This window comes from Zonotrichia albicollis, chromosome 23 (genome assembly GCF_047830755.1).
Source record: "Zonotrichia albicollis isolate bZonAlb1 chromosome 23, bZonAlb1.hap1, whole genome shotgun sequence".
Classification (NCBI taxonomy): Eukaryota; Metazoa; Chordata; class Aves; order Passeriformes; family Passerellidae; genus Zonotrichia; species Zonotrichia albicollis.
Window position 1 is genome coordinate 3,285,937 of NC_133841.1, and position 21,562 is coordinate 3,307,498.

The 21,562-nt window shown below is 50.9% G+C and overlaps 2 protein-coding genes across 9 annotated transcripts in view; both read left to right on the top strand.

Moving 5' to 3' along the window:
* Window positions 1-16,842, top strand: part of ATP6V0A1 (ATPase H+ transporting V0 subunit a1) — a 30,994-nt gene extending 14,152 nt beyond the window's left edge. For 2 of the 8 annotated variants that reach the window (XM_074557954.1, XM_074557956.1), the window contains exons 13-23: window positions 313-470; window positions 1,564-1,654; window positions 2,415-2,533; window positions 2,802-3,018; window positions 3,574-3,681; window positions 4,341-4,409; window positions 6,487-6,594; window positions 7,176-7,193; window positions 8,906-9,023; window positions 10,251-10,422; window positions 15,589-16,842. In XM_074557954.1, the coding sequence (XP_074414055.1) occupies window positions 313-470; window positions 1,564-1,654; window positions 2,415-2,533; window positions 2,802-3,018; window positions 3,574-3,681; window positions 4,341-4,409; window positions 6,487-6,594; window positions 7,176-7,193; window positions 8,906-9,023; window positions 10,251-10,422; window positions 15,589-15,682 (1,272 nt within the window). In that variant the 3' untranslated portion in view covers window positions 15,683-16,842. The remainder of the gene's footprint in view (window positions 1-312; window positions 471-1,563; window positions 1,655-2,414; window positions 2,534-2,801; window positions 3,019-3,573; window positions 3,682-4,340; window positions 4,410-6,486; window positions 6,595-7,175; window positions 7,194-8,905; window positions 9,024-10,250; window positions 10,423-15,588) is intronic. The other 6 variants (XM_074557957.1, XM_074557959.1, XM_074557958.1 and 3 more) reach the window with 4 other exon arrangements.
* A 1,157-nt stretch (window positions 16,843-17,999) lies between these two features.
* NAGLU (N-acetyl-alpha-glucosaminidase) lies at window positions 18,000-21,528 on the top strand. Its single transcript, XM_074557723.1, has 6 exons — window positions 18,000-18,463; window positions 18,585-18,732; window positions 18,819-18,965; window positions 19,123-19,208; window positions 19,338-19,594; window positions 19,806-21,528. The coding sequence occupies exons 1-6, from the start codon at window positions 18,054-18,056 to the stop codon at window positions 21,020-21,022; spliced, it is 2,265 nt and encodes a 754-aa protein (XP_074413824.1). The 5' UTR covers window positions 18,000-18,053; the 3' UTR covers window positions 21,023-21,528.
* The last annotated feature ends 34 nt before the right edge of the window (window positions 21,529-21,562 follow it).

A 21,562-nucleotide genomic window follows, 5' to 3' on the forward strand; every position in this document is an offset into this window, starting at 1 on the left:
ATTTATTACAATATTCTAAAACCCCAAACTCTTAAGTTTTCGACCCTGTGGTACTATACACTTCTAACCAACTCCACACCATAATCCCAATGCTATAAATGAATTTTGGAAGCCTTCTCCAAAGCCTCAGGTCAAATGCAGTGTTCTCTTGAGGGTCAGTGCCTTTCAGCACAGGAAATTTTAAATTCTCAGCATCCAGGGTTCTAAAATTCCCTGTTCTCATGGACTTAGCACAGAAAATTTAAAATTCTCAGGTTTCCAGCATTCCCTGTTCTCATGGACTTCTTGTTCCTTTTTGTGTTTTTACACCAGATGTTCAACATGGTGTTCAGTGGTCGGTACATCATCCTGCTGATGGGGCTGTTCTCCACCTACACAGGCCTCATCTACAATGACTGCTTCTCCAAATCCCTCAACATGTTTGGTTCCTCCTGGAGCGTCAGGCCCATGTTCAATAAAGCCAACTGGTCGTGAGTAAACCCTTTGTAACTTTGTAGATACATTGTCTTGGTTTGGAAAGAGAGATGTCTGCTAAGGAAGGCAAGAGCCTCCCCTGAAATGGAGAATGTGAACCTCCTCCCTCTGAATTGCTATAAATTTTTAATTAAGGGACTCTCAGGCAAAAAATATGGGAGCAGGAATAACAGTTCTTTATTAGGGAAGAAAATAAAAGGATAAAATAAACGATGCAGTAATACAGAACAACACTGCCAGAGTCAGAACCCAACCTGACACCCTGTGGGTCAGGCTGTTGGCAGCAGTGCCATTGGAATTGTGGCTCAGCCCTCCTGCAGTGGTTCTGCTGGAGTAGGGATCCTGGAGAAAGGTGCAGTCTCTTCCTCTGAAGATGCAAGGGAAGAAGCAGCTGCTGTTTCTCTGGGCAATCCAGTGCAGAAGCTGTGCTGGTGTTCCAGAATCTCCAGATTATATCCAGGCAGGAATGCTTGGCTCCTCCCTCTGGGCTCACATCTCCCAATGGGATGCTGTAGTTCTTATCAGCCATGCAGGGACATTCATTAGCTGTTATCAGCAATGTCCTCTCCATGAGAGAGGATTGGGTGTGAAAGAGATAGGGAAAACTGCCCAATGAACAGGAGACAACTGTCAATACAGATGGCAAATAGAATAATACATCTTGCCTTGCAATCTGGGACACACAGTGAGAAGCAGGTGACTTGTCCTTCCCCATTGTCCTTCCAGTTCAGGAAAGCAAAAATTTCTGACTTCTGTCTCAGGTAGATTTGGAAGAGGGATGTAAATATGCCAAGATTCAAAATGGCTTTTTTTTCCCCAGAAAACTTACAAAGATGCAGTTTCTCATCTATTTCCCTACAGACATTTCAAGATTCCTGTCCCCTGCACCTGTCTTCCTTGTGACAGAGTGAAAAATCAAGAAACAGGTTTTTATTCCTTTGGGAAAATTTTTAGCACCATCCAGGTTCTGCAACCGTGAAATTCTCTCAATTTAAGCCATTCCTTGATCTCACAAGGGAAGAGTGTTGTTTTTACAGAAGGAGGGTGGCATTGCTGTTGTTAATGTTTTATAATCTTGTTCCCAAACAGGGATGCTTTGCTGGAGACCACCCCCCTGCTGCAGCTGGATCCTGCCATCCCAGGGGTGTTTGGTGGGCCCTACCCCTTTGGCATTGACCCAGTAAGAGCTCATATCCTTCCTCTGCAGGCTTTTGGGCAAAATCCTCTGTGTCAGCAGAAAGAAAAGTACCTGTGTTCATTGTTCTGTGAAAGATCTTCCAGCCCAACCATTCCCTTAGCAAGTCCATGCTCCTGAACAATAGAATTCCTACTGAGATGCCAAATTTGGGGTAGAGACCCTTGTTCTGAGGTCCATTAAAGGCTGCTTTCTCACCCTTTTTAACCTGCAGTGCTTTCATAAAATCTGATTAGCCTTGAAAATCACTTTCTGAAGTTACTTTCTTACCTTGGGGAAAGTTGTTAATCCCTTTTTTCAGTCATTGGAAATTTACATTTCCCAGTAATTCTGTCACTTTGTACCTGCCTGCATCAACACCTCTTCTCTTAACTCTGCTTGTAATATATGCCAAACCTAGTGTGGGTTCCACAAAGTGCAGGAAAACAGAGCTGTGTGTAATTGTTCCTTTAAATGGATAATCACATTCTCTCTGTTAAGGATACAGCTTCTTTTCTCCTGCACCTTTGAGGTGCCATGAAAACAGGTTGGATTCCTGCTCAGTGGTGGGCTCAGTTACAGTCAGGCTGTTCCCAGCTGAAAGCTTGTCTGCTCATTTCCCCAAAATAGGACAAACACATCTTTAAAAACCTGTTTTTTCAGCCTCACACTTCCTGACTGGTTCATAATGTTTAGCTTAAAAGGGAGTATTTTCCTCCTCCTGTTTTCCTTCCCCTGGTATCTGACTAGGTGTTGTTTTCCACAGATCTGGAATATTGCCAGCAATAAGCTGGCTTTCCTCAATTCCTTCAAGATGAAGATGTCTGTGATTCTTGGCATTTTCCAGATGCTCTTTGGTGTGGCATTGAGTCTCCTCAACCACATGTAAGTGCTTTGCTCATGGTTTTCTCATGGTGGGGGCAAGGGAATGGCTTTGGGTGTTGTGTGGTTTGGGATACCTCCTGATGGAAGGTGCAGTGCATTGTCTCTGGTTGTGTGGAATTGTGCCTGTCAGGCAGTTCCTGTGCTCCAGGCCCAGCTGTTGTTGAGCTGCTGAGCCCCTCCACTCTCTTTACACTTTTATTAAAAGAGTTTTGTCCTAATTCTAACCAAATCTAATATCAATTTTCTTTTTTTTTTTCCTTCCCTGTAGCTATTTTAAGAAGCCACTGAACATATACCTTGGATTTATCCCTGAAATGATTTTCATGTCCTCCCTCTTTGGATACCTTGTTATTCTCATCTTTTACAAGTGGACAGCCTATGATGCTCACACCTCCAAGGAAGCACCCAGCCTCTTAATACACTTTATCAACATGTTTCTGTTCTCCTATGAGGACACCAGTAATAAGATGCTTTACAGTGGGCAGGTGAGTGCTCTTGCTAGGACAGAATCAGAGATGCTTTGTGATACTGGAGTGTTTCATTGACCTTGTCATAATTGTGAAATCAAGCATGAAACATCTTTCCACTGTGACAAGCATTTCTGAAGGCTGACACAATGTAATGTTGTAGAAGGAAGGAATAATCCCTATACCAGGAAGTTTTATTTATCTGACCATAAACTGTGGCTTCAGAACACTTGGATCCTGATTAATTGTGGAAAGCAATTAGGAATATTGTCCCATGTCTGCAGTGTGATTCCTCTCAGCCTAGCTGAGGCACCAACTCTGTTTCCTCTCAGCAGTATCAGACATCTGCCAAATTCTCATTTTCTGCAGGATCTTTCAGATTTTTCCCCATTCTAACCCAGTCTCAGCATTAAACACTGTGCTCAGAGGTGGCAGCTGCAGACATTAAGTAGTTGATTGCTGTTCCCAGAAGAGAGGGAGGTGGAGGAGCATCCACATGCTGGGAATTCAGCCATTCTTGCTGGGTTCTGTGTGTGTTTGAGCTGAATCACCTGAGATTTGTGTTTTTTGCAGAAAGGGCTGCAGTGCTTCCTCGTGGTGGTGGCCTTGCTGTGTGTGCCATGGATGCTGGTGGCCAAACCCCTGGTCCTTCGCCAGCAGTACCTAAGGAGAAAACACTTGGTGGGTGATTCCCTTTTATATTTTACCTATGAACACTGTTTATGGTTGAAAAGCTGTGTTCTCCATCCTGAGCTTGGATTCATGGGTTCACACTGCATTGAAACCTGTAAAGTGTTTTTGCATATTCCTGGGCATACCAGCAGGTGGTTGTTACAGAGACAGAGTGTTGCCTGCCTGCTTCCCAGATCTGGATCCAGCATCAAACCTGCTTTTAAAAACCCCTTTTGTTGGTAATGATCAGAACAGTGTCTCTGGCTTGGGCTTTGGTAGCTGGTTTAGGAACAGCCTCACTGGCTGCTGGATGCACTTCTGTGGCTGGCAGTGGGAAACAGAGATGGAATTGGCTGGCAGATTTCTCAGCTACCTTTGTTAAAGCAGCTTGGATGGTTAAAAAAAAAACAACTAAAAGAGCTTTAGAGATGTGAGAGGCTGTGTGCTGGGGTGCTCTGTAGGTTTCCAGCTGTTTCCAGCTGTGTGTGAGATGCAGGAGCGTGGCGCTGCAGAGAATGTGCAGCGCGCCAAAGATCAGCTCAGTTACAGACACTCCCTCTCCCTTCTCTGACCACCTTTCATCCTCCCATGTCCCCTCCATTCGTTTCCCTTTCTCTTTTTGTTTTCTTCCTCCTCCCCTGTCTTTTCTTGCATCCATCCTCCCCCAGGAAGGGCAGCCCGAGGAGGCCCAGGGCAGCACGAACGCGCAGGCGCTCGAGGCAGCAGCGGCTGCAACAGTGAGTGCACTTCAACCTCGCCTGATGGGAGTTGGCTTTGTGTCTGGTTCTTATCAAAGGAGCATGGAATGTATCTGAATTTCATAAGGGAATGGCAAGTGCACCTTTAGGGTGGAAAAACACTTTCTCTTGGAAAGAGCAAAGTTTAGCCAAATTGATACATTCTGGATGAACACCCAGGCTGGAGGATGGTAGTTGTGCGTGCACAGAGACGCTTCCTTGCAGGAGTGCTGCTGAATCCAAGCTGCAGAGCAGCACAGGATTTCCTGCTACCACACCCCCCCATGTTAAATTTTCTTCCCCTTTTTTTCTTCTGCTTGTCTATTTCTTTAAGACAGATTAGGCTTCTTCTCAGTGCAGCATTTCTGTTTGCATTACGTGTTCCCAAACACACAGTGATGTGATGGCCTCCAGCAACTCCATGTCAGTAATCATTGGATTTGTGACACATCTGTCCTGTACACACTTTGACCTGAAATTATTATAAATAGTTGTGTACAAACAAGCTTCTTGTTGGCAGTTGTTTTGACTTACATGTTTCTAAGTTTACAGATGGCTCTTTGCTGCCAAAGCTTTCTGCTGAGGATTGTGGCAGCCCCAGAACTTAGTCCTTTCCCCTATTTCAGCTACCTTTTAGTTCTTTCCCCTATTTCAGCTGCCTTTTAGTTCTGAATCTGCCTGGCTGCCTAGGAGGTGTGAATCTCACTGATTGTGTGAAGCACATCATGCTCTCCAGGTGCCAGGGGTGCTGGGAGGGACATGTCAGCTGCTTCTCTCATGACATTGTGGTCTCCTCACAGAAATGTCAGAAATGAAAATGGATCTTTTGTGCAGGATCCATCCAGCATATGAAATGCATCTCCATCAGGAAGCTGTGAGGGGAGGCCTTGTGTGAAGGGTGCTTAGAAGGATCAAGTAAACAATTGGAGCTGTTGGAGCTGTGTTTAGGTTGGCTGGGTTACAGGGAATGGATATGAGTCAAGTGCAAGGGAAAGGCTGCTCAAGTGCAAGTTCACACAGGCTAGAAATACATTAACAGAATATTGACAGCAGTCACCAGTGACTTGTGGTGTTTCAGAGATACTGAAAATCCTAATAAAGGCATTGTCTTAGTTGTTGATATTTTATTTCTGTTTTCAGAGCATAAACGCCTACCTAATTTGTTCTTAGAAACCTGGCAAAGTCTCTAATTCATATCTGGCATTTTGAGCATATTTATAATTCAGCCTAAAATAAAAGCAGGCTTCTAAGGACAAAGGAAGTAGAAGAACTCAGAGAAGCTGTTCTGGTCTGTGCAAGCACCAGGTCATGGCACCTTCAGCCTCTTTCATCTGCATGGGCATCCTTGGACTTCTGCAGTCCAGATGTGGCAAGTCAGGTCAATCCTGTGTCACAGGTGACCCAAGAGAGTGCTGAAGCTGGCCACAGGGTTTATTTCTATCTGTGGTGTTGTGGTTTGCCTTTCTTGGGGTCAGACTCAGGGCTCAGGTGAGATCTGCTCCCAATTTCAGCATTTCAGCTCAGTCTGTGTGTTGTTCTTTCCCCTTTGGAGGTGCAGCTGAAGGTCAGATGCTGAATGTCAGAACAAATGTCTCTGAAAGGCCCTGCTTGCATAGTATAGAGGGAAGATGTGGTTTTCCATGCAGTGTTGGTGTGCCTGAGGCTGGTGGGAGTAAATGTGTGTGTGTTTGTGTTCAGCTCCATGACCTGCTCCAGCACCCAGCAGTGCTGTGTCCATGCTGGGCAGGGTGTGGGGTTAGCAGATGTCCTCTGAGAGCTGTGCCTTTATTGTCCTCATGGTTGCAGTTACACTGTAGAAATGTACCAAGGATTCACTCAGACAGACTTTTTTTTTTTTTATTATTTTTCCCCAGCCCCAGCAGGAATCAGCACCTTTCCCATCCAAGCTGGGAAATAGAATTGTACCTGCCTTAATCTGGGCCTTAATATTTTATATTTAATATTTAATTTTTTTTTTTCCTCTGTGAGCTGCTGCTACACATGGAATCATGAGAAACCTGCACTTTTGCACTAAAACCCAAACAACACTTTGCTCTTTCTTTTCTGCATGTGTCAGGGCACGCACAACTTTGGTGGGATCCGGGTGGGCAATGGCCCAACAGAGGAGGATGCTGAGATCATTCAACATGACCAGTTATCTACCCATTCTGAGGAGGGGGAAGAGGTAAGCACCTGAGCATCCTCGCTCTCAGGGCACTGCAGGCAGCAGGATGAGCTCACTGGGATGGATTTATTGTTTCCATGCTGTTTAAACAGCAGCATTCCCAGTGAAGTGTGTTCTAGCAGTTTTCTCACTCACTGTCTCTTGGTGACTCCAGAAAAAAAGCAGCATAATTTGTGTATCCTGGGAGATGTGGCTTTGTTTGTCCCCAAAGTGTCACCATCTCAGGGGTGCACAGCACTCCCTGCTGCCACATCGGCCTCTCCCATGCCAGTGGAAAATGTGTTGAAATTCAGGGGCTGTACTTCTGCAGCACTGAAATTTTGTTCATATATTCATTTTGACTGCTGGGGGTAACATTAATTTCTTCCCTTTCCTCTGGGAGAGGAGAAAACCAGTGGATCTCAGGTAGTTGGGTTTTATCTGATGTTTCTGATGCCTCTGAAGGACTGCAGCAGATCCTGCCTCTGCAGTGCATGGGATGTATCACTGCTTTCTGTGGCCTGCCTAGGAGGGAATTGCTGAATGTGTTCATGATTCATGTGATCAAAACACTGCACTAAATGTAAATTTGTGTTTTCAAGCCTACAGAGGACGAGGTGGTAAGAGCACAGCAGCTTTGCCTTCATGTGTACCTGGGCCATTTCCCATGGGTGTAAAACGTGCTGAATGGAACTTGTTATGTCACAGCATCTTGTTTTCCAAAAGATCTTGCTGTTTTCATGTTACAGGCCGTTTTTAATTCATACACATACATCCACAGACTTTTAATGACTTCATCTGTACAGCTTGTCTGTCTGATCCCCTGTCTGCAGATTATTGCCAGTTACCTGGGGAACTGTTCAGCTGGAGGTCTGAAACTGAAAAGTTTTCACTTCTGAGCCTCCAAAGAAGCTTTTTAATGTTGTGGCTTTCTTAATTCTGTGCTGCAGCAAACTGTTGGAAGAGATTTCTCCCCACTGCCTATCTGCCATGTTAAGGATGATGCTGGTTGACCCAGAGAGCAAATACAGGACAACCAGTCCAGTTTCATGTAGTTCAAGAAACTGAATTGGCCAGAAGCTTTGTGTAGAAGAGAAGCTCCATTCTGAGAAACTGCTCATTCATAAGCACTTGTAAAAAGTATTAAAAAACTGAGAGTTTAATACTGATGCAGGATTGAGTGTAGGTTTCAGCACTAGCAGGTAACCAATTTTACTACCAAAAAAAAAAAAAAAATACAAATGGCATGAAATCAGAACAGCTTAACCAGGGCACTGCTGCTGAAAATTGTGCTGAGAGTGGTTTGCTCAGAGCTCTGCTGTGCACAGGCCTGTGTGGAACAGGGGGAAGGAGAGGGGAAGGGGGTTCCTGTTCTGGTGTCTCCCTGAACCTGGGGAAATGTGTCAGCCCACAAGCTCTGTCCCACAGCAATGCCAGAGCTCCCACTGCTGCCTCAGTGCCTGCTCTCCCTGGCAGTTGCTTTGAAAGGTCATTGTTTAAACATTTCCCACATTCCCTCCTGTGTCCAGAGCTGGAACTGTTGGCTGGGGCAGCTTTTAGTGAAGAACTTCACATCTCATGTTCTGTGGAGAAAGGATTAGGATTTTGACAGCTAATTTAACTGAATTGTTGGAAGTATTTATTGCCTTGGATGTACTAGGGGAGAATTAAGAATATAAATAGCTTTGTGTGCATGCCTAGAGAATTAGTCACTGGATGTATTTAAAACATCATGTTCACTTAAATCTGAGCAGTTTCTGAAGCATGGATTAAATCCAAACTGCAGGGAATGCTTTCCCAAGCTGCAGGATAAGAAACTGCCCTACATGGCAGACTTCCTTGTAAATTCTTTTATTATTGCAGAAAATTACCAAGAGGCTTTGCCAGTGAATGGTACACAGATGTGACTTCTTCAGGGTAGCTTCATGCATTATTTTTGCTTTGAAAAAGGGCAGGTTCATGTCTTGCAGAATGCTCCTGTTGCTCCTGTAGCAGAGGCACCCACAGCACAGCTTGGGGCACTGCCTCCCTCCTGCAGGGAGTGCACACCAGCACCACCTTCTGCTGAACAGTCTTTTCCTGGCTAAGCCCATGGATGAATTTGGAATATCTGACTATAAGAAAACAATTTTCACACCACAGCTTTTGTCATTCTGCAAAACCTGTCAAGACAAGATCCATTTTTTGTTTGTTTTCCTGGCGTGCTAAACCAGGAGAAGACAGTGTCAGTGTGCAGTGTCACACACAGTGTCCCTGGTGACAGCAGCAGTCCCCCTGCCCCTGTGCCCACCCACCCATGCTCCCAGCTCCCCTCTGCTCTGTTCCTTTGCAGTTTGACTTTGGGGACACCGTGGTGTACCAGGCCATCCACACCATCGAGTACTGCCTGGGCTGCATCTCCAACACAGCCTCCTACCTGCGCCTGTGGGCCCTCAGCCTGGCCCATGCACGTGAGTGTCCCTCAGGGAGCTGGGCTGGGCCTCTGTCTGTCTGTCTGTCTGTCTGTCTGTCAGGCCTCCCAGGGCTCCCCTGGCACACTGCTGGGTGTGCACTTATTTCTAATCAAATATGTCTCCCATGTTGGTGAGGGAGGGAGAATGGTGCATCTGATTCCATGGGTATCAGAAGGCTAAATTATTATCATTATTACTATTATTATTTTATTTTATTATTTTATTATTATATATTATATATTATTATATATAATATATAATATATAATATATAATATATAATATATAATATATAATATATAATATATAATATATAATATATAATATATAATATATATTATACTAACTATTCTATTAGTATTAGTATTATTAATTTATTAATATTATATTAATATTAATAATATTATAATAATATTTTTATTATTATATACCTTTATTATGCTATATTATAGACATTTATTGTACTATATTATATACATTTATATACTATATTATAGACATGATATACATTTCTAAACTGAATCTGCCAAGCACTCACTCTGCACACATTGCACAGAATCTCGTGGCTGTCAGTGACAGTCCTGACACACACACACACACACCTGGCCCTGACAAACACCATCACTGTGGGTAAACAATCTCCATATTGCATTCTACTTTGGCACAAACACAGGCACAGCAAGTGAGATAAGAATATTATTGGGAAGAATTTTGCTTTGCTTTTCTCTGTGAAGAGAAATGTGGGGATACACACCTGGCCCTGATAAGCCAAGGAGACAAAACATCCTCACTTTGGGTAAATAATCTCCATATTGCATTCTACTTTGGCACAGCAAGCAAGCTAAGAATTGTTTTTCCCTTTCTCTGAGGTTCAGAGAATGTGAATCTCAGAAATCCTTGGGAAGAATGGTACCTTGCTTTTCTCTGTGAAGAGGAATGTGGCAACATGCATGACCCAGGAGCTCCACACACCAAAAAAGAAAAGCTTTTTTCAGAATGGGAGGAACAGAGTTAAAATCACAGAATAAAGCAAAGAGCTGCTAAGCCAGGACTCTGCCCTGCTCTGTGTGGTAGCTGGAGGCAATGTCCTGACACACTTGGCTGTAAAAATTCTTATCCCTCAGTTTCCACCTCACTGTAGCAGGGCTTTGCTTGACTTTAGTTTTTATTTTACCAGTGAACCCCCCCTGTCCTGCTGACCTGATCCTCTCCCCTTTCTCTGCAGAGCTCTCAGAGGTGCTCTGGACCATGGTGATCCACATTGGCCTCAGTGTGAGGAGCCTGGGGGGAGGCTTGGGCCTCTTCTTCATCTTTGCAGCTTTTGCCACGCTGACAGTGGCCATTCTGCTGGTCATGGAGGGGCTCTCAGCCTTCCTGCACGCCCTGCGCCTGCACTGGTGAGTTACTGGCTCTTCCAGAAACCTGGGGGGCTCCTCAAAACACTGTGCAGAAATGCCATCTTCTAGAAGGCAGAAAGTCTTAAAAAGGGTCAGAGATTTCAGTTCTGTTTGTAGTAAAACACCTCTCCTAGTTGTTGTTTAAAGTTTTATAGCTCTGCTTAGAAATAAGCACAAAAAGATGAAAGTTTAGGGCCCAAAGCTTTGGGACCAAGGACCAGGGAGGCTGTGCTGGCTGGAGCACTGTGCTTTGTGGCTTTCAGCAGGACTTTCTTGTTCCATTTCTTGGTCTCTCCCTTGTTTCCTGTGTTTGTTGTTGTTTGTGTGCAGTAGCCACTGACTGCAAGTTCCTCCTCATGCTCCTGTTCATTGCTATAAAACCTTGCCCTGGACAGGAATGGCTCTGCCTTCTGCCCCTGGGGATGGCTGCAAGTTTTTGCTGGTCTTGCTTTTAGGATTTGCTTTTGCAGGCCCTTTCCTGCCATCATTAAGCTCCTGTGTATGCAGCCAGCAAAGCAGAAGGAATTACTCTGCTCCCAAGTATGGAAAATATTCAAGAGTTTTTTCTCTAATCCATGTTTAAGAGTGCTCATTGTTCCACTTTAGATTCCCTTTTATTGCACTGGTGGGACCAGAGGAGCAACTGGGAGCAGGATTTTCTTAGTCTGAAATGTAGGGGAGTCTGTGCCTCTCTGGGGTTCAGCTGCTGATTTCCTGGGGCAGGGGGGTTGTGAGAGCAAAGGGAAGTCTCTGAACATCACAAGAAATACTCTGCCTTGCTTAAATGGGAAGAAAAACTTGGGAGCACTCTCTGAAAGTAATTCTGTAAGTGCAAAAGGAAGCAAGTGCCTCTAAAAATAAAAAGAAAAAAAAAAGAGAGAGAGAGAAAATCAGCCTTTTTGCACTTTTCCCCTGCTTATGGGGAAGGAAAGCTTGGGCCTTTTGCCCTCTGCCTGGCAGCTAGTGAGGTGCAGGCTGGGGGTGCAGGATGGAGGGTCCTGGGGTGGCAGGATGGAGGGTCCTGGCTCCTGGGGGTACAGGATGGAGAGTCCTGGCATCTAGGGGTGCAGGATGGAGGGTCCTGGGGGTGCAGGATGGAGGGTCCTGGGTCCTGGGGGTGCAGGATGGAGGGTTCTGGGGGTACAGGATGGAGAGTCCTGGCATCTAGGGGTGCAGGATGGAGGGTCCTGGGTCCTGGGGGTGCAGGATGGAGGGTTCTGGGGGTGCAGGATGGAGTGTTCTGGCTCCTGGGGGTGCAGGATGGAGGGTTCTGGCTCCTGGGGGTGCAGGATGGAGGCTCCTGGTCCATCTGTGTCTCTGTAGCCAAGAGAGCCAAGCTGCCCCTGGTTTGAAGCCATCTTGTGCTGAGGGAGCTGGGGGGGCACTCCTGGAAATGGCTGCTGGATGGTGCCTCTGTTTTTGCTGGCATGCAGCCTGAGCCCTGCAGAGCAGTGAGTGCAGAGCTCCTTGCTGGCTGCCCACAGGTCCCTCCTGCTGTCCCTGCTGTCACAGCGACAGAGGAGCCCCCCAGACCCTGCTGAGGGCAGCCCAAGGGGAGCAGAGGGCAGCAGTGCTGTAACTCCACATCTGGTGGGTTTGCTCTGTAATTCCCTGAGGATTAGAGGATTTCCAGGGCATTTTTAAGCAGCAGCAGGGGAACAGCTCTGAGCAGCTGCTCTAGACAGGCTCCATGGAGCAGAAAACACATTTTTGGGGAGGTTCCTGTCTTGTGTTAATCACAAACTGCACCTGCTGATGTGGCTCAGACACCTGGAACAGGTGTGAGCTGGAGATAATGGTTCACATTTCCCTAAAGGACCTTTGAAAAACCATCTGTGTGTGTGTGAGTGAAATGGCAAACAGGCAAACCCAGGGCAGCAGCAGTGAGAGCAGGGATCTCTCTGCCTGTGCCTGGACTGGAGTGCTTGACAAAGTCCTGTTTTCCCTAAACATCTGTTTCAAACCTTCAAGCCTTTCATGCACAGGCTCTGAGAGAAAAATCTCTTCAGGCTCAGAGCCCAAGAAGCAAGCTGAAGGTTCTATTTCAGACTGCAAGTGATCTCCTGAAATGATTTTGAGGTTGCTGGGTGTTGGTTATCAGAGGGAGGCACCTGCAGTGGTTCCAAAGAGCACACTGTTCACATTCCTTTGTGCTCTTGAACTGAAAACAGGCTGTTCCAATGGCAGGTGCTCCCTTTTTAGGAAGAGGAAGGAAGAGTGGAGGTCAAATTCAGCTGTCCTGGGAGGAGCAGATGGGAATTTCTGGCTGGGAGAGAAGCGTCACCTATCAGGAATTTGAGGTGTGGGTGGTTCCTGGAAAGGAGGAGGAATTGAGAATGGGTTTTACTGGTCAGGGAATTCACAGGTTGTTCCACATGCTGTGCCTGGCAGTCCCAAAGGAGGGAGGTTTATTTTGTGCTTTTTCAGTGTGCATTCTTTGAGCAGGTTGGGCTTTTCAGGCTCTTCTGGGGTGGAGGCAGCCCTCTGGATTGCTGCCAGGATTGCAGGGTGTGAATTTGGGCTGCACTGCAGCTCTGTACATGTCTCAGCTGTCATGCTGTCAGCTTCTTTTGCTGTAACTGTTCTGAAACACATCACCCTTCTGAAACACATCACCCTTCTGAAACACATCACCCTTCTGAAATACTCAGCCTTTCCATATATTGCCTTTCAGTGATGTAGTTCAACATGAACATTCAGATTAAAGCAGTTTCTCCCCTTTTAAGCTACTCACCTCTTCTAAAGTGAGCCAGAACAGACTGTGCCCAAAAGAAAAGGTTTGTAACTATTCAGGGTGCTGTTCCTGAGAGGTGTGGGTGTGTTGGAGCTGCATCCCACTCACAGTCCAGTGATGGAGTCCAGCTTGCTCACCCACCTGCCAGGATTTGATTTTCTTTTGTAAATGCCCTGAGCCAGGACTCACCTGCAGGATGGAATATCCCAGGCACAGATGTGGTGCCTCTGCTCTTTTTGGGAAGGAGTAACTGCAGCAGTCTCTGCCACTGCCCTGCACAGGCAGAGTGATCTGTGCTCTCACTGCTGCTGCCCCTGTTTGCCATTTCACTGGCACACACACAGATTTTTTTTTTAATGCCACTAACTTCAACCCCAGTGGGTTCTGTCTCTCAGGTGTGCCCCCCTTGAGGTGTGCCTGGTTTACCCCTTACCCCAGACTCTGATGCCTTCAGGAACACAAACACAGAGTGGGAATTTGCAGTTGTACTGAGTTACAGTTGCCTTTTTTTTCTCCTGCTTTTGTCTTTTTAGGAGACTTTTGTTTCCTACTTATGGGACTGTGGTGGTGTTCAAGGCATCCCAGAATGAGGGAAGAGATGAGAATCTTGACTCCATGTTTCAGAAGGCTGATTTATTATTTTATGATATATATTATATTAAAAGAAAATTATATACTAAAACTATACTAAAAGAACAGAATAAAAATATTTTATTAGAAGGCTAGCAAGGAAAGGAATGGAATGATAATAAAATCTTGTGACTGACCAGAGAGTCTGAGACAGCCAGACTGTGATTGGCCATTAATTAAAAACAACCACATGAGACCAATCAAAGATTCACCTGTTCCATTCCACAGCAGCAGATCATTATTGTTTTTCTTTTCCTCTGAGGTTTCTCAGCTTCTCAGGAGAAAAAATCCTAATAGAAGGATTTTTCATAAAATATGTCCATGACAGGACTGGGGCTGCCTGGTTTGCCAGTGTTGTTACTCTGACTCTGTGTGGTTGGAAAGAATGACAGCCTGACAAACACTGACATTATTAATGCAAAAGCTGCAGAGAGGCTCTCCTGGGCTGTTTGCTGACAATGCCAGTGTCTGTAAATGCTCTGCAGAACTTGGGCACACAGAGGGCTCAGCAGTAAACTGGGACACATAGCAGGCAGTGACAGCAACAGCAGAGCTTCCTGCTGGGGTTTGGGTGTTCTGGAGACACAGAAAACCCCACTGACCATCCACACTGATTATTTAAATACACTTTTCTGGCTAGTTTTCTAACCTTAGAGCAGCCTCTCTCCCAGTGTCAGGCCTCCAGTTGTAATGGAATGTCCAAAGGGAGGGTTTGGATACCAAGGCCAGCTGGAATTGTGAATCATCAGGGTTAACAAGTCAGTCTCAGTGAACTTGGGTGACTCACAGATCTCAACCCTCTGCCTCTCATTTCCCTTTGCTTACAGAACAGTCACTTAGTCACAGGATACTTGTGGAGATTATCAGGGTTCCTGAAAAACTGGAGCATGTTGGCACAGAGCCCTTCCTCCCACACGGAAAATCCTGCTCATCCTGGGGATCCCTTGGCCTGGGAGGCAGCAGAAGATACAGGCTGAAGCTGGTTTTCCTGAGCATTTCCCTCCTGGGCTCTGTGGGGAAATCACTTTTTGCTAGCTGAATCCAGCAGCCCTGGAGTTTGCCATGATTCCCCATTTGGGAAAAAATAATTCCAGTTTGCCATGATTCTCCATTTGGGGAATAATAATTCCAGTTTGTCTTTTTTTCTGCTGGAAAAACCCTTCTCCTGAACTGTGTTAAAGGCTGCCCAGTTTGCTGTCACTTGCTGCCTGCAGGGACTTTGTGCAGTGGAAAATGTCTGTGAAGCCTGGGCTTGTTTTTGCTGGGAATCAGGGGATTAGTTTTCCCTATTTGGCTGTCACTGATTATTGGGCAGTTCTCTGGAATAATTCTTTTTTTTTTTTTTTTGCTGGAGTTCATTAGGGGCAGCAGCAAATGGGGCTGAGCTAATGCTCGGCTGGGCACGTCCCAGTGCAAATGTGCTGCAGGGAATCAACAGAAATGCCTGGGGGGAGGCTGAGCTCAGTGTCACATGGCTGAGCTTGTGCTGATGAAAAAGGGAACTTCAGCAGCTGCTGTAGAAAATGCTGTGTCTGCTCCCTGTGCTTCCTGGGGCACCGTGGTCAAGGCCAGCCTTCTGCTCCTCTTGCCATTTTTTGTCCCTGAGGGTGAGATTGAAGTTCCACACAAAGATGGGGGGTTGTGCCAAAAGATACATTATGTTATAGTACCTCTTTTTCTCCTTAAAGCTTTTTTAGTCAGTAATCCTACTTTTAATGGAGTAGGATTATTACTCCCTACTCCTAATTGTTCCTATTGAGAGCTGACTTTGTAATGAGTAATCACTGTTCTGTCTCTTGCAGGATTGAATTCCAGAACAAGTTCTACACTGGCACTGGGTTCAAGTTTCTCCCTTTCTCCTTTGACATCATCCGTGAGGGGAGGTTTGATGACTGAGGGCCCCACTCCAGCAGTGTTAAATGTTGTGTGTGTGAGACCCCAACACCAAGGTGTGGCTGTCCCCTCCCTGTGTGTGTGTAGTGACAATAATTTATTGTGCAGCACCCCTGAGCGTTACCATGGCATCCCAAAGCCAAAAGCTTTGACGTTCTGGGGTAACAACACTGGATCACAGAAACTTTTGGTTCTTTCAGTTTACTCCCAAAGGTACCAAGTGCATGAGGTGTCTGTTTGGTGTGCAGTCGTGTGCTCCCTGTGTTGTGCTTTCCTTGGCAGCTGATCAGGGCAGAAAAGAAATGGCAGCTGTGCAGAGGGGACAAAAGAGCACATGGAAAAAAGGTCCAAGGAGCACAGAGTGAGGCTGATCCCCTCTCATTGCTGGAGGCAGTGGTGAGGAGCCCTCATGCACTGGGGCTCAGCTGCCTGACTGGCCTGGGGCAGGATGAGCCCTGGTGCAGACTGTCACTGGCCACTGGCAGGGACATTTCTTGGGCTTTCTTTTCTTTTTTTTTTGAAACCCAAAGCCCCGGAGGCACATCAGGTTGTGCCTGTGTGTGCTTGGCATGGCTGGAGGCAGCCTTTGCTCAGGTGGATGTACAGTGACTCACATTGTCCTGTGCACTCCCTGGGGAGCCCTTTGAGGGGGAGCAGTGGCCCCATCTTGCCAGAACAGCTCCATGGCAGGGGGCTCTCTGTGCTGTGTCCCTGCATTAGCTGCTGCTTTCTTTCCTGTCTGAGCTGTCAGAATTTCCTTGCACTCCTCAACTCGATGTAGCTGTAGCAGCAGTGGGTGTGTCAGTGTGTGACTGTCGTGTTCCATTCTCACAGTGGAGCTGGGTATTTGTGTAAGAACAGATTAGAACAATAACAAGACTCATTAACCTGGAATCAAGGAGGAAATGTCTCAAGGTGCCAGGCTGCTTAAAATTAGGTGAGAAGGTTATGTGTGCTGCCAGACTGTGCACAGTGGGGCACAGGGACCCTTGTGCTGCACCTGGGCATGCCCTGGGCATGGAGGATGTGCTGGGCATTCACAGAGGAGTCTGAAGGCTGAAGGGTGAAATCAAAGCTTTGACAGGAGTCCTGCTGTGTTCTGCTGCCTGGATGAAACACATTGCTGACAGTCGCTGTATAAATTAAATCAACTCCACAACAAACACTGTGTCCTGTTTTCTGCTGAGGGGCCTCAGGGGCAGCCCCTCATCCCTGACCCACCCAGAGCTGCTGGGGACAGCTGGTTCTGCAGGCATTTCTGTCCAGGATCCTGTCCCCTCCCTGACCAGAACCGCGGGGTGGGCAGGGCTGCTTTGGACAGCAGGACCAGCCTGACCCTGGGCTGCCTCTGTGCTTATCAAGAGTGACATCCTGAGCAAAGGCCGAGCTGAGGCCATTTATCCCGGGGCTTTTTATCCCAGGGCCTCCTGCCCTCCCTGATAGACCCAAAAAAGTGAAACAAGTTTTTTTTTTTTTGTTTAACCATTCGATGGGCAGTGGGGGTAACACACTCTGCATGCCCGGGGCTGTGCCCTGCTCCTGCTTTCCCCGCTCGCCCTCCAGGGCCGTGTTTACTCAGCCCCTTCCTGCCGGACAGGGTATTTTATTTATTTCCCCATGTGCAGGAGCAGCGGAAGGGAGGGTTCTGCAGGGTTTTGGCCTTGCTGTTGCTCATGTCGGTGCATTTCCCATCTCCCGATCTCTCCGGGAGGAGGAGAAGCCGCTCTGAGCTGCGGGCCCAGCCTTCCCTTCCCGCGGGTCCGGGGGATGCTTTTCCTGCAGCTGGAGGTCCTAGCGGGCCGGGGGAATGTTCTCTGTCCCTTTCACCATTCTCCCGTGCAATCACAGCATTTCTGCCCGTTCCCATGGCTCTGGGCTCACAGGCGCAGCCCTGGAGCTGGCAGCACACCCCGGCCCGCCCTGGGGTGCACTGGGGGGGCTCGGGGAGCCCCGAATTCCCGTCCTTCCTCCGGGTTCCGTCCTGGAAGCGTCTGCGGATTCCCGCTGCGGCTGGGAGAGACCCGGGCAGCCCGGCCCTGTTCCCCGGCGGGGTTCGCCTGGGCGGCCGAGACCGGGACGCTCCGGGTGGGTCCTGCTGGGCTGCCGGGACGCTGCCCGGTCTCGCAGCGCCCCCGGCCGGCCGGAGCGGGTCCCGGAGCCCCGGGCTGATGGGTGGGCGGGGCCGTACCGGGATGGGCGGGGCCGGGGGCGGGCGGGGCCGTACCGGGATGGGCGGGGCCGTACCGGGATGGGCGGGGCCGGGGAAGGGCGGGACCGTACCGGGATGGGCGGGGCCGTACCGGGAGAGGCGGAGCCGGAGGTGGGCGGGGCCGTACCGGGAGAGGCGGGGCCGGCGCAGGGGCACGCAGCGGCGATGGCGGCGCGGCGGGGACCGGAACCGGGGCTGGGTCCGGTACCGGGGCTGGCGCTGCCGTTCCTGCTGCTGCTGGCGGCCACGGCGGGGCGAGCGGGGGACCCGCGGCAGGAGGAGGCGGTGCGGGCGCTGGCGCGGCGCCTGCTCGGCCCTCGGGCCGCCGCCGTGTCGCTCTCGGTGGACCCGGCGCTGGCGGCTGGCGGGCCCGACATCTACCGGCTGTGGTCGCCTCCCGGTACCGGAGTGGCCGTCGCCGTCGAGGGCTCCAGCGGCGTGGCGGCGGCCGCCGGTCTCTATCGCTACCTGCGGGACTTCTGCGGCTGCCACCTGTCGTGGTCCGGGGCGCAGCTCCGCCTGCCGGAGCCGCTGCCGCGGCTGCGGGCCGAGATCCGCGCCGCCGCCCCCGGCAGGTAACGGGGACGCGGGGCCGGGCGGCGCTCACGCCTCGTTAGCGCGGGACAAGGCGCTGTTATGTAACGGGGGGCCCGGGGGGCGCGGGGGGCCCGGGCGCAGCCTCCGCCGCTCCCGCAGGTACCGCTACTACCAGAACGTGTGCACCCAGAGCTACTCGTTCGCCTGGTGGGACTGGGCGCGATGGGAGCGGGAGATCGACTGGATGGCGCTGAGCGGCATCAACCTGGCACCGGCGTTCGCGGGGCAGGAGGCGGTCTGGCAGCGGGTGAGCACCGGGCCGAGGGACGGTGAGGACGGGGAGGATGGCGGTGGGGAGCCGTGGGACCGGCTGACCCCCGGTTACCGGTGCAGGTTTACCGTAACCTGGGGCTGAACCAGTCGGAGATCGACAAATACTTCACGGGCCCCGCGTTCCTGGCCTGGAATAGGATGGGCAACCTCCGCCGCTGGGCCGGGCCGCTGCCTCCCGCCTGGCACTTCAAACAGCTCTACCTGCAGGTACCGGGGCCGCCCGGGGCAAACCCCTGTCACCCCCCGGTCCTCCCGGCCGAGGGGAGCCCCCCGATCCCCCCCGAGCTGCAGCAGCGCCCGGGGTGCCCTGGTGGGAACCTGGGGGCTTCTCTCCCTCTGCTCCCTCTCTCCTCCTCTCTCCCAGTACCGCATCGTGGAGCGGATGCGCTCGCTGGGCATGACCACGGTGCTGCCGGCCTTCGCGGGCCATGTGCCGCAGGGCATCCTCCGGTAGGTGCAGCCCTGCCCCAGGGTCTCACCTCCAGCAGCACCTCCCTCTGCAGCTTCCCCAGTCTCCACACGGGCACGGTGGTCCTGTCCTGTTCTGCTCCTGATCCCCATCTCTGCCCTCTCCTGCAGGGTCTTCCCCCGTGTGAATGCCACTCGCCTGGGGCACTGGAGCCACTTTGACTGCGCCTACTCGTGCACCTACCTGCTGGACCCAGAGGACCCCATGTTCCAGGTGATCGGGACGCTCTTCCTGAAGGAGCTGATCAAGGAGTTTGGCACAGACCACGTCTATAGCGCAGACACCTTCAACGAGATGACCCCCCTGTCCTCCGACCCTGCCTATCTCTCCAGAGTCAGCAATGCTGTTTTCAGGTCAATGACAGGAGGTGGGTCTGTGTGTGGTGCTGGCCTGGCCACAGGGCTCCAGGTGGGATAGCAGGGCTGGGGCAGGAGGCTGTGGGCCCCATGTAAGCGCAGAACCCATTGGTGCCAGATCCCCAAAAGCCCCTTGAGGGGTAGTTGGTGGCCCCAGGGCCTCATGAGACACCTGTGGGCCCTGCCTGGAGAGGGTCTCACTCAGTGCTCTTCTGTCCCCAGCTGACCCCAAGGCACTGTGGCTGATGCAGGGCTGGCTCTTCCAGCACCAGCCCGACTTCTGGCAGCCAGCACAGGTGCGGGCCCTGCTGCACGGAGTGCCCCTTGGCAGGATGATTGTTCTCGACCTCTTTGCTGAGTCCAAGCCCGTCTACCAGTGGACAGAGTCCTTCTACGGCCAGCCCTTCATCTGGTGCATGCTGCACAACTTCGGGGGCAACCACGGCCTCTTTGGCACGGTGGAGGCCATCAACCACGGCCCCTTCGCCGCTCGGCGCTTCCCCAACTCCACCATGGTGGGCACGGGGCTGGTTCCCGAGGGCATCGAGCAGAACGACATGGTGTACGAGCTGATGAACGAGCTGGGCTGGCGGCAGGAGCCGCTGGACCTGCCCAGCTGGGTGACACGCTACGCCGAGCGCCGCTATGGAGCCCCGAACGCCGCTGCAGCCGGCGCCTGGCGCCTGCTCCTGCGCAGCGTCTACAACTGCACCGGCGTCTGCGTCAACCACAACCGCAGCCCGCTGGTGCGCCGGCCCTCGCTGCGCATGGACACCGCGCTCTGGTACAACGCCAGCGACGTCTACGAGGCCTGGCGGCTGCTGCTGAGCGCCGGCGCCGAGCTGGGCTCCAGCCCCGCCTTCCTCTACGACCTGGTGGACGTGACCCGGCAGGCAGCGCAGCAGCTGGTCAGCGATTACTACCTGAGCATCCGCCAGGCCTTCCAGAGCCACGCGCTGCCCGAGCTGCTGACGGCCGGCGGCGTGCTGGTGTACGACCTGCTGCCCGAGCTGGACAGCCTCCTGTGCAGCCACAGCCTCTTCCTGCTGGGCCGCTGGCTGGAGAGCGCCCGCGCCGTGGCCACCAGCGCCCGGGAGGCTGAGCAGTACGAGCTCAATGCCCGCAACCAGGTGACGCTCTGGGGGCCCAGCGGGAACATCCTGGATTATGCCAACAAGCAGCTGGGGGGGCTGGTGCTGGACTACTACGCTGTGCGCTGGAGCCTCTTCGTGTCTGTGCTGGTGGAGAGCCTCAACTCGGGCCGCCCCTTCCACCAGGAGCAGTTCAACCAGGCTGTGTTCCAAGTGGAGAGAGGCTTCATCTACAACAAGAAGCGTTATCCAGCTGTGCCAGCTGGGGACACCATGGAGATCTCCAGGAAGCTGTTCCTCAAATACTACCCCAGCGCCCTGCGGCGCAGCTCGGCTGGGCCTGCCTGACTCTGGGTTCTGCCTCCGGAGCCTCCCCCAGAGAGGGTGGACAGAGCCCCTGCACCCTCCCCCATCTGGGCTCCTGGCCTGATAGCTGTGTCCTGGACGAGGGGCACGGTGGCCCTGGTGGCCCTCAGCCAGCCTGGATGGGCAGGATGTGCCCCAAGAGGGGCTGGCACGTGGACAAGGGGCTGGCAGATGGGTGGGAGCCGGCTGTGCCCCAGGGTCCCATCGCACACCGTGCTCTGTGCTCAGCTCTGCCCAGCTGCCCTGAGCCTGTTCCCAGGAAACCTGGGCTGGAAGCTTGGTGGGACACTGCAGAGGGACAGGACAAACGTGTCCCTGCTGTGGGGCCTTGGCTGGCTAGCAGGGGCAGTGATGGGTGAGAAGGTGACAGGGAGGTGGCAGTGGGGAGGGGGACAGAGCAGTATTGGACCCCAGTGCCTGTGGGGATGTGGCACTGCATGGCCCTGCCCACATTTGGTGCCTTTTGTATCATAAAAGACTTTGCAGCATTGTTGCCTGCAGTGTCGCTGGATGTCCTCAGGA